The 12,668-nt window shown below is 39.7% G+C and overlaps 1 protein-coding gene across 1 annotated transcript in view; it reads left to right on the forward strand.

Moving 5' to 3' along the window:
* Positions 1 to 12,668, forward strand: part of npr2 (natriuretic peptide receptor 2) — a gene marked incomplete at both ends in the record, with an annotated part of 86,948 nt that overhangs the window by 35,822 nt on the left and 38,458 nt on the right. Inside the window, one exon of the mRNA XM_080743369.1 lies at positions 6,330 to 6,450. Coding sequence (XP_080599495.1) covers positions 6,330 to 6,450 — 121 coding nt within the window. The remainder of the gene's footprint in view (positions 1 to 6,329; positions 6,451 to 12,668) is intronic.

Below are 12,668 nucleotides of genomic sequence, written 5' to 3' on the forward strand. Positions count from 1 at the left end.
AGTTTCCATTTCATTTCCTCAGTAAGTAATTCTTTAGAGGGCAACATATAAAACCTCAAACATCAACAAATGGAACAAACAACGAATGCAAGACTAACAACACGTTCATGTCGGCAATTCATGTAACATATTTGGAAGCAGAAACGTAAATCGCATGTGCATTTCATTTGGTTTTGTTTTTCCTTTATGACACATTCTTGCCACGGAATCTGATTAATTTGTGTCAAAAGTGAACATTAACACTTAAAGGTGTCAAGCCAATTTGAATGGATTTTACTCAGAGGAATGGAATGACTGAAGACAGACGGAGGAGTTGCATGTACGCCGATCTGAGGTAAATCCACTAAACCTTGCATTCAGCTAAATCATTTGCAAATTCTGTTTCAAACTCAAATAAGCATCACCTCACCTTCTGAAAATAATGGACTATGTAACTTTTTGAAGACATTTATATTTTTGCCTAGATCGGCTCTTGACAACACTGGCCACCTCTGGTATAATCGCCTATATCCTAATTGAGGATCATGCTGTTCCTGCCGCTTTTATTATAATGGCCGAATACCAGAAGAGTCGCTGGAAAGAAACTCGCCTGGGCTGATGGTTTATGCCTTTTGATTGATTGATTGATTGAGGTATTTATGAGAAGTTTTGGATAGGAAAAGGTACAGTTTCATGACAGTACTGTTATTTTCCATTGAGATCCTTAACATCCTTATGCCTCTGTAAACTATGCCTAAACGGTTAAACCTAACCGTATTCCTAACCTTAACCTCAGTAAAACGGTGCCAAAACCTAACCCTATTCCCAATCTTAACCTCAGAAAGATATGCGAAATCCAAAAGTTATTTTTGTTTCCTAAGTCAGTTTTATAATATTTAATCCCTTTGTGTTACACAACTGACAAACAGTGTTATTTTTATACAGTATAATATAATATATTACAGTATAATAGTCATATATTGTTATAAACTTTTTGGGTGAAATGTTTAAGAAATATCACTTTTTCCCTGTTCTCTGAAGAAAAGAAAATCCATTATTTTAAGAAGGTGAAAGTTAGTTTCAATAACTGCGATCTGCATGCGATCTTCCTTTTTAACGCCGCTCATAGTGAATGTTCTGCTCTCTTTTACAGGAGAAAGGCAAGGCGCTACTACACCATGGGCAGAGGTACCATCTTAACTAGCTAGTACTGCCTCAGCCCTTGTTTGGTACGTTTTGTGAAGTATAACATTACAAGCTGGAGACCTTTTCATTGTTTTTTTTTTTTTTTTAAACTTTGTTTGTGTATGCCGCGCCGCGCAATGAAAATACCCGATCTACATGCTCACAAGGCGTCACACCGCGACGCCTTGTGAGCATGTAGATCGGCTATTTCCGGTGTGACACTGCGTATAAATCAGCCGTAACATTTCAGTCCTTTCCCCTGTACACCAGGCTCATGAAAACACTTGTCTTGTGGGAACCCACCATAAATGCCTGGGATCCATTTTGGGCCCTGACCCCTCAGGGTTAGGCCGACAGACTCTGCTAATGCATCTTACATGTTTACAAACTTTACAAGGCTTTAAAGGACCTACACCATGAATTTTCACTTTTTCTATTTTAAAACCTTTTTTTGGGGTCCCACTGGCACCTTCTATCCTCACAAAGTCCTATTTCTGACCGTTGTGTCTTTCTCTGGTTTTGGGCAGACAGAGATGAAAAGCTTTCCACGGGTTCTCAGAACAGTGCTGTTCTGAGAGTTGACGAGAGTGACGTCACTCTCGGATTCCCGTTTTTTTTTCAGAGTCAAAAAAAAACTTTTTTTTTTTTCAAAAAAATGCAATGCAGAGTCAAGTTTCAAAATTTTTTTTTTTCAAAACTTCAAAAAAAATTCAATCTTTTTTTTTCAAAAACATTTTTTTTCAAAAAAATTTTTTTTTTCAAAAAACATTTTTTTTCAAAAACTTTTTTTTTCAAAAACTTTTTTTTTCAAAAACTTTTTTTTCAAAAAACTTTTTTTTCAAAACACTTTTTTTCAAAAACTTTTTTTTTTTCAAAAAACTTTTTTTTTTTCAAAAAACGTTTTCTTTTTCAAAAAACTTCTTTTTTTTCTGGAAAAACCCCACTAGATGCGCCCCTGAGCAAACAGAGGCCGTTTTGGTATTGCAGCTGGAGAGCCTCATTATAGTAGAGCTAGAACAAGCAAAAAGAATGGTCAGAGTGTTTTTTGAGGGTTAAAACCTGTCTAAGACTCAATTTTGAGCATATATTTATACAAAAAATATAGTTTTAAAAGCATGGTGTAGGCCCTTTAACATCAGAGACTCTTCTATGCTGGTGGATCAAAACGTTTGTAACTGTATCCTCTGATATTTATTAAAGACGGTTTCTCGTATTGGTTTTGTTTGTGAAGTTTTAACGGGATTGTAAAATAACTTCAGGAGGCCCTAATGTGAATGTTTCTTTGTCTATAAATGGTCATTTTATGTTCAATAAAAAATTATCCAAATTGGAGGTGGGAGGTTATGCTTTTTCCGTGACAGTGTTTTCTTTTGGTGTGTGTGACCGTGTTTTCTTTTGGTGTGTGTGACCGTGTTTTCTTTTGGTGTGTGTGACAGTGTTTTGTTCAGTAGCAAAGGCTAATATATCCCTTCCTGTCTTACCAGACTAATAAACGCTCGCTGATGGACAATGGCGGAAAACAGAGCTACACCAGACCCAATTCCCACTGTTGAAAGACTTCTATGTTTAGCACTAGAGCTGTAATGAATGTACAGCACCATATGAAAGTATGGTAAAACTTTACTTAAAGGCCTGGTCTACAGTGCATTATAAACATATTATGATGCACTTATACGGCTTCATGACACTTAGACATTTTTATAATCGTGTGAGACAACTTTATAACAAGATTTATGAAGTAGTATAAGATAAGTGCTGGTCATAATGTATCATAAGATCAGTGGAACAGCACTTTATAACTACCATAACCTATTCAGTTATTGGTCTTTTTGCATAAGTTGTTATGCATAATTACAAGTATTTATTTGTGTTGTATTAAGTGTTATGAAGCTTATTAAGTGCATTATAATGCATGTGATGGTGTGATGATGATGCATTATAGAGTAGACCTTTAAATCTAGTGTTACCGAACGTATTTCAAACATTAGTGAGCACTATATGGAACGTTGGCATTCTCAGCGATAACTGCCCTGCCAACCAGGTGATATCATTCCATAAGTGTAGCAACATGAATCAGGTTGTTATGGAAAAGGGTCGGGCCACGTAGGGACATTTTAGTGCATCACTGGACTGAAAAGTTAGGCTGGCTTGATAATGGGTTGCAATTGAGCTAAACTGCTGCTTTTGTAAAAGTGTGCACAATTCTAAATTCCTGTTGAGTAATTCAATAAAAGGCTAACTAACTATTGGAATGTCTGCTTTTTGCTGCATCTAAGTGGGTGTTTCTTTTTTTCCCCCTTTTTTTTTTTACACATGAAGACTGAATAACGCTCGCTGCTTGTCACAATTCACAGACAAAGCTCCTGGACATTCCCGCTTTAACCCCAGCACATATTTACGGTATATCCTAAAAAATAAATAAATACATTATTTAATTAATGTCATTATTAAGTAAATGGAAAATCTAAGAAATTCAAGAAAACAAATGCTTAAGAAGTAGTGTAAATAGACGATCTACAAGCTCACAACACGGCGCAAAACGATGCTTGTGTAAGACCTGCTGTTTTCACTTGTTTGGGTGTTCCGGGCAAACGTTTAATTTCTCGAGCTAAACCACTGATGGTGAGGTGTAAACCGGGCTGTAGTGTGAGGGGACACTGAGCAGAGAGAGAGGGAGAGAGAGAGAGAGAGAGAGAGAGAGGGAGAGAGAGAGAGAGGGGTAGGTAGGTAGGCTCTGTTGTTTTAATGGAAGGGTCCAACCAGAGGTATTCACATGTGGGATTCATGAAACAATAGCCCTAGTGTGGAGCCCCACACTTTAACTCCTCTGCAGGCTGCCAGGCCTCTCTAAACAAGGGTCTTTAAATAGCAAAATACCTTTTTTTCTTTTTCTTGGAGGGAGGGGAGAAGGGGGAGGGGTACTGCTGGTGTTTCCTGCCCTCATGGGTTAGCTACAGCCATGCAGTGTTTCCCAAACAATCGGTTCGGGACCCCGTTCTTTGCGTCGCGAGTAAAATATCCTATTTTCACTATTATATAAAGAGTGCTTAAAGGTGGTTCATTCAATTAAAGTGTATTTTCTTTACTTCTGGGTCACCGGAGAGTATCAATACTGCAATGTAGAAATACTCTGTTACAAGTAAAAGCCCGTAATTTACTCAAGTAAAAGTACACAAGTATTGGCGTCAAAATATACTTACCCTAAGTACTAAAAGTACTTATTATGCACAATATCCCATTTCACATCGCATTCATCCCAAGTCGCATTGCGTTGATAGGTTGTAGATCGGCTATTTTCAAATAGCCATGGTTGAAGTGGTTAATGCATGCTTTACAAAGTAACTTGTAATTAACGTTTTCGTAAAAGTACAATATTTGCCTCTGAGATGTAGTGGAGTAGAAGTATAAAGTATTGAAAATTGGAAAACAGTTCAGTAAAGTAAAAAATACCTAAAAAGTTTACTAAAGTAGTAAGTACAGTACTTGAGTACTTAATAAGTAATGCACTTCGTTACTTAAAACCACCGGACAACAACTTTATCTTTTGGTTCTCGGCTGAAACAAAGAGTACAGAAATGCAACAACCTCGACGGCTAAACAGGTATTATTAAGACCCTGGGATAGTTTTCAGACTTTCAGACTAAAAGAAAAAAGGAAAACGAGGAAGAAGTTGCTTTTGGGGCCAACTAGGGTGGTTTGGGCTGAAGGGGCGAAACGCAGTGATAATGCAAACGCTGCAATAAGTTCCCGTCTGGAAGTGTTTTACACCTTTCAGAAGGCCTGGAATGTGTGGGCTCTGCTCTTTTTTCATTAAAAGAAAGAAAGAAAGAAAGAAAAGAAAAAACATGGTTCAACCCCAAAGTGACCCCCTCAAAATGTCTCACTTTTCCCCAAACTTTTGACCATGCTCGAGAAGATGCCACGGTTCAACTCTTAGAAGCCGTTTTGCTGTAAATTGGTGAATGACGTGAAACAATGGCCCCTCTTGAGAGCAGTGCCAGATGTGTTAATTCACTGGGAAGCCTTTTCTTTTTTCTTTTTCTTTTTTCCCCCTTCTCCGTGTGTCTGCCAATTTAGTCTGGCTGTTTTAAAAATAACATTCGAAAACATGTCAGAGCTGTCACCGACATACTGATTCCTAACTAGACTTATTAAATCTGTTACATTACAGTACATGCACTGTAGGCATTTGTTTTTAGCACTTTGTTTGAAGAGGCCCTTTCCTCAGTACAGTATTATGTAAATATCAAACTTTGGGGTGGGTGGGTAATAGTTGAACCACTGTTCATTAAATAGTGAATGCAGATGAGTTACAGATACAGTCAGTACTTAGAATTTCAGGCAGTTTGACCATTTCTCCTACTTAATAACCAGAGCGAGACAAACTCCTTATTAATGCTGTTTTGTGTCTGCGTGCAGTTTGAAGGTTTGTTGAGCAATGAGCTTAGCCTAGTGTAGATCAGTCCTTGGATGAATTGTTTTGATCCGTTGATCGTCACAATGTGACGCGTTGTGAGCTTGTGGATCTAATAGACAGCTAGACTGTCGCAGAGCCACGCTATAAAAGGTTGCAAAGTGAAAGAATAGAAATAGATTGAATAGATTGCAGCAGAGATTTAAACTATTAGTAGCCGCACGTGTTGTCTGAAGCCAGTGAGTTCTCAAGCTGGGGTCGGGGGACCCCCAGGTCCGAAGGTTCATTGGTCCGAAGGTTCATTAGTCCGAATTTTTTAAGAATACTATGCCTAACTCTAACCCTAACCCTAACCTTAACCTCAGTAACCCTAACTAAATTCGGACTAATGAACCTTCGGACTAATGAACCTTCGGACTTATGGGCAGTCCTCTCCTTGAGAGGGTTCAGGGAGATCCCCAGCTAAAGTGATTGATTGTTAGGAACCAACTGGAACCTTATGGGCCTGTATAACTCCTGAGAATGCACAAATGGAACCAAATGGACCCGTACGGCTCCATCTGGTCACTCTCAAGAGTTATGGGGGTCCGTGACTCAAGTGCATTCCAGACTGTTTGAGAACCACTGGTCTCTTAAACCATGAAAAATGTGCCCCGACCAAAGCATCAGTTTCTGTGCTTGTTTGTTTTGTTTTGTTTCATATTTTTATGCTGTCCTCGGTTGATTTGACTGATTGCTTTTCCTTCTGCAGGAAACTGAAGCTGGAGAAAGAGCTGGCTGGAATGCTGTGGAGGATCCGATGGGAGGATCTTCAGTTCGAGAGTCCCAACAAGTACCACAAGAAAGCTGGCAGTCGGCTGACCCTCTCCCAAGTACGCTTATCTCGTTTACTCTTTGTTTATACTTTATACATAGAAATAAAGTATAAATATATTTATACTTTTGATATACTTTTGTTCCATTCCATATAAAAGTATTGATCTTGTCCCATTTTTGTTTTTATTCACATGTTTAAAACAGACCAACATAAAGTATAGGTATAGAGATTATGTGCACATTTTAAGGACTTTTTAATGATAAATTAAACATTGGCCAAATTGTCAAATATTAGAGGCAGAAATTGTGAAAATAGCCGATCTACATGCTCACAACGCCTCGCATTGCGAGGCGTTGTGAGCATGTAGATCTGCTATTTTCACAATAGAACCATGTTATATAAAATGTAATGCCTCAACTCTTAGTGCTCGCCAGTTAAAATATGATTATTTTGGGGATCGTAGCCTGAAAAGGTTGAGAACCACTTCCTTAGAGAAGGTACTTCTGTGGCCTCTACTGGCCGTGTTGATAAGGATTTTCGCTCCGTTCCATATATAAAAGTATTGATCTTTTCCCATTTTTGTTTAAAAAAATGTTTAAATAAACTAAACGTAATAACTAATGTACTGTATACACGATGTTAGATTGAATATCAGTTTGTTTCAGCATGTAGGGCTAAATCAGGGGTTTTCAAAGTGGGTGACGGGGCACCCTGGGGTGCCGCGACGGCAGTCCAGGGGTGCCGCAAGATAATTTGATAATGTTTGGAATTTATTTGGACACTTGAAAAAATATTTAGTATCATTTTAAACAAGTACAAAGTTATTTTCAGTCCGTTCTAACCAAAATGGCTATTATCTCAACGTTTTCCTCACAACATAATCACTAAAATATTGTCACTGTCAGGCAGAAACCTTGTATCTCCAAGTTTCAAATGTGTATGTCTTTTGGTAAAGCAAAGCCCTGCTTCATCATACAAGACTGTCGCACACAACTAGTGAAAACAGCCGATCTACAAGCACAGTGTGCTTGTAGATCTGCTGTTTTGACTAGTTTAGTACATTTTATAGATGATAAATACAAAACGAACGGTTTTGGACATACAAGGTTTCCACCCGACAACGACGATATGCTATAAATATAAGGTCTGAGAGTGAAAATTATAATGTAGGGGTGCCTCGGATTAAAAAAGTATTTAGGGGTGCCCTGAGACAAAAAAGTTTGGGAACCCCTGGACTAAATTACACTTGGGAGTTTAGCATTCACGTCACGGCAACCACAATTGCAACCAACACTACCTTACAGAGAGAAGAGTGTGTTCAGGGTTTAAGAAAAGGCATCTAAAATTCAGAAGAAACACTAAATGTTACGGCTCCATTTTGATTGCTGGTCACTCAGAATGATCTCATGATGTATTGGCAGGACATGAACGTTTCTACACAATTTTGAGCTTAATATCGGCTTTTTTCCGCCAGTAGTGCTGCTGGCAAATCCTCAAGCTTGCGATTAAGAAGCTGTTGTTTTTCTGGCAGTTTGCGATGCCATCTCTGCCAGTGGGAAAGACTGGGTACGGGCCCTCCCTGCAGTACCATGGTTCCCATTCATACTCAAGTACTCAAGGAGTTCTGTGATTGTATTTTTTAACAAGTCGATACAGATATACAGTCAAATGTTACGCTAAAAGCTAAGAGTTCTCAACGGGCCTGAAAATTATGGCCTGGCCCTAACTAAGGGCCCGGCCCGAACAATTACCAGCTTTAGTTTTAGGCCCAAAAATGTGTTGCTATGCGCCTAATGTCCTCCAAGTCACGCATCCAACAAGCTTTGAACTGAGCAGATTGGACCTTCCATTCCAGAGATAGTGGCCATCTTGAAAACATCTACTTTTGCAGATTTTCGATCGAATGAGTTTTGGCACCCGTTTTTCTTTTAATAACGCAGGCTAGGAAGGTCGGACTGCGACAAACTAAATAAAGTTCACATTGAGCAGCACTCCAACACATCCCATTTTTTTTGGGACTAATTAGCAAACATTTTGTGCTCTTCACTGAATGGTCTATCCGTGGCCCCTTCAATTTATCTCTTTTCATCAAAAATAGCTGATCTACAAGCCCTCTATCATAGGGATGCTACGGTGGTTAAACACTTCAAGCTATGCATTGTCGCATGAGGAAAAGCTAAAACGTTTGACATCTTCCCCTTATAATAACATACCCAAAAATAGGGAAGCCAGGTTCGAAGAAAACTGAGTTCCAGCAGTTCATGCATTGTTGAAGGGCTTCCCAGTGGTTTATGCATGGTGGCTGTCTGTGTGGTGGCAGTCTTATTATGAAGTGATTGTTAACATAAGCCCCAGTCTGGCAGCGGTCCCTAAATACACCTCATCACTTTCTAAACGTATCAAGTTCTGTTGTTCCAGCACTAATGCTTCTCACACTCACTTATTTTAGGACGGCAGTTTATCAACTTCTTTTTCTCGTCCCTTTTTAACTCTAACCCTAATATAAAGCCTCAACTGCGCATAGTCGTGCGCCGGTGTTGTGCACCGATGATAACTGATCGACAAGCTCACTTGTGAGATAGGTATAAAAATAAGGCATATACTGTAAGTCCAACCCTAACCCCTAAATCTAACCTCTAAAAAGTTTAATCCTAACCCCAACCTGAATCCTCACAATGTCTAGCGCAGGGGTCTTCAATGCTTTCAGGCCAGGGACCCCTTAGCTAAGAGAGAGATAAAGCAGGGACCCCCACTACATATTTTATAAAATTGTGTCGCAGATTAAAAATGTTCATAGATTTCTTAGACAGATTATTAGACTTGTTTGACTGCACTGCCATCATCATTTTGGACTAATGTTTGTTTTCAGACATTTAACCACGTGAACCGTCAAATACTTTAGTCTGCTCTTCTTTTCCCTTTACAAAACTCTTTGCCAAAAATCTGCGATCTACAAGGTCACAATGCCTCGCAGCGCCAGGCGTTGTGAGCTTGTAGATCTGCTACTTTTGGCTAATATTCCACTCAGAACAGGGATGCTAGGGTTCAAGTGTAATACTAGCACACACACACACGCGCGCGCACATACACACACACGCACGCACACACACACACACACACACACACACACACACACACACACACACACACACACACACACACACACACACACACACACACACACACACCATAGGCGCCGGACCATGGACTGTTTGGGCTGGACTGCCACCCCACTTTTCAGGCTATCGAGCTTTTTTTTCTTTTTTTTCTGTATTTTTTCTCCTCGACCGGCGCGAGGGCAGTAGCCCCACCCAGTACGACCCTCAGTCACTCATGCTAATTGCTTCCAATACACAAGTCTGTCTGCTTACATGTTCAACCGGTTCTGAACTTCTGATGACGGCCAGGCTGCAGTGCATGGTAGCCTAAAGTAACAAATTAGCCTACATTATACTCAAGTAGCCTACTGTAAGTACAGTTTTTAGGCTTTCTCAGAGGCAAATATTGTAGGCTATACTTTTACTCCACTACAAATATTTGAAAACAGTTAAGTTACTTTGCAGATTTCGATTATTATAAAGGCATACATTAACCAGTTCAGTCTATATATTTAGACCATTAGAAATGAAAATACAAGATCACAATGCGACGCTTGCTAAAATATTTGTATCTATGGTACATTTTTTAAAACCTGTGAAATGGGACGTTCTGCAAATTACTACGTTTTATTTATACAGTAGCTACATTTTGATACCAAAACGTCATTATGCAAGTATTTTGGACATGGGACTTCTAACAGAGTATTTCTACTTTTACTTACTTAAGTAAAACATGTGAGTAGGTCTACTTTTCTTTTTTCTTCACTGACGGCCGGGCTGCAGCGTCGGCTCGGTCACTCTCTCTCTCCTCACTCAGTCGACTACGATGTAAAAGCAGTTCGTTCTAACTTTCACTATACAGTAGCTGGAATTTCCCTTACTTTATTCACATTTAAACTTAATGTATTTTCTCGAAAATACATTGAACGCAGCAGAGCCCTCATTCATGCCGAGATTACAGAAGGCATAACAAGGCATAGGCGTACAACATTGTAGGGCATAATAATTAATATTGAAATAAGAAAAGCAGGATAAAACAAGTTATGTATTGTGAAAAAGTTGAATTCAATTCTTAATCCAGAGCTACTAACAATTGTCATCTAACAACACATTGTGCTATTGATTGTTGTGATAGTTATACTAAAGTCCGAGGTGTACGTTTGGTTACGGTTATGACGTCACCACGCCCACATCACCGTCCCCTCACTATTTTACCACTGCCGGCGCCACTGACACACACACACACACACACACACACACACACACACAGAAAGAGAGAGAGAGACAGTGCACACGTGCAAGCATTCACGCATGCACACACACGTGCAAGCATTCATGGAAGCACATGCGCACACCTTTTTCATTACTGGTTTCCAGCCCAGTTCCTGGGATAATACAGTGGAAAACACGGTCCTTTTCCAGGCCCATGTAGTTTCCAGCCTGCCATGTGTTGGCAGTATCTGCAGCCGTGTTAACTTCGTCGACTTAAAACCGTGATGAAAAATGTTCGCCGCCTCCCCTTTTTTCACAGGGAAAAATGTTATAAAACTAGGCTGTGATGACTAAAACTAAGACTAAATAAATGGACAGTTTTGTCAAAAAATTCAAACTAGACCAAAATGTTAGGTAGGGACTAGTGGAGAAGAGATCAAGTAGAAGCAGGGGTGGGCAACTTTGATGATGGAGAGGGCCGCTATATTTCCAACTTCACTCCAGAGGGCCACATTGCATATCGCTACGTCCTATTTTGTCATTCTAGTATCTCATTCAAAAGAATCAAAAATAGCAGATCTACAAGCTAAAAAAAAAACCGCATCGCAGCGCGATGCGTTTTGAGCTTGAATTGGAATCCTGAAATGTAACATTTTGAATTAATTTCAAACACATTTAGTTATATACTCATGTTAACTTTATGAACTTAAATACAAATAAATACATTGGACATAAAAAATACATTTTAATACTAGTCATTAAGCTACTAATATAGACTGAAGGAATTGAAGCAGGTCATGTTTGGAATTGTAACAGCTGAAATCAATAATATATCGGTATTCCAGTATTAACCTGCAGGCCTCATTAACTCATTTAACGCTGATCCCGAGTATACTCGTGAAAAATACTCAAGTATTTAGAGTGCCGATCCCGAGTATACTCGTGTAAAATACTGTATATAGAGTAACGCCGGTTCTCCTACCCTACAGTCCGTTGGAAAGTCCTGGCACGATCGGCCTCGCCGATTCATCATCATCACGGATCCACGTGCACAAAATAGTAATTCCATAACATGGAGGCCGACGGTGGATCTCATCTTTAATGTCCATTTTCTCTTGCCAAGGATGGCATTAGATTCTCGCTACAATAACATAATAACAAAGGCAACGATCGGCCATTTTAGCAACGGCATGGGGTGACGAAGGCTTCCGTTGAATGACGTCATGACGTCAACCCGAAAGTGTTTACGCAATGGACTTCTGGCCTTCAAAATAAGATAATGGCTGCGTATGGAGCCTGCGAGAGGCACGCTGGACATTTAACCCGTTCATGTCTGGAGCACTAAATGGGTTAAGTGAAGGTGGGGGCCGCCAGTTGCCCATGTATGCAGTAGAGCTAAAAAATATATATATTTTTTTGTTTGGTTGCGCTCCGTTGTTGTGCTCTGAAAATAGCAGATCTAGGGCCCCTGGGGGTCCCCGGACCCCACTTTGAGAACCAATGCCCCGGTGACCCTTCCTCCACATGCCGTGGGCGCGCTCCATTTCTATTCACGCTGTGCCCTGCAGACAGACGTCTATCCAAGGTTTAGAGTTTAACATTATGGAAAGAGGACATTTTCTCAAACGTAGGTGGAAAAATACAAGCCCAGCCGCCCACGAATAAAGCTCATCGTCACTGTCCGGGACAGAAACCTTGTATCTCCAATATTTCATTATTCTATCAGTGGTTTTCAACCTTTTTTCATATCAAGGTCCATTATTTATTCAGTATTTGAGCCACGGACCACCATTTGATGAGATGTAGCACCTCTCAGACCCAAAACTTATATATATACAGTATTTTGTCATCCTTGGATACATTTTGTCCACAATTCCATGCTGTATTGATGTGGTACCATATGAGAGATAACAGGCAAACATTGATCAAATTAACAATTATTCTGCATTAGACTTCTGGTAAA

The sequence above is a fragment of the Nannobrachium achirus genome, assembly GCF_963921795.1.
Source record: "Nannobrachium achirus genome assembly, chromosome: 15".
Taxonomy (NCBI): Eukaryota; Metazoa; Chordata; class Actinopteri; order Myctophiformes; family Myctophidae; genus Nannobrachium; species Nannobrachium achirus.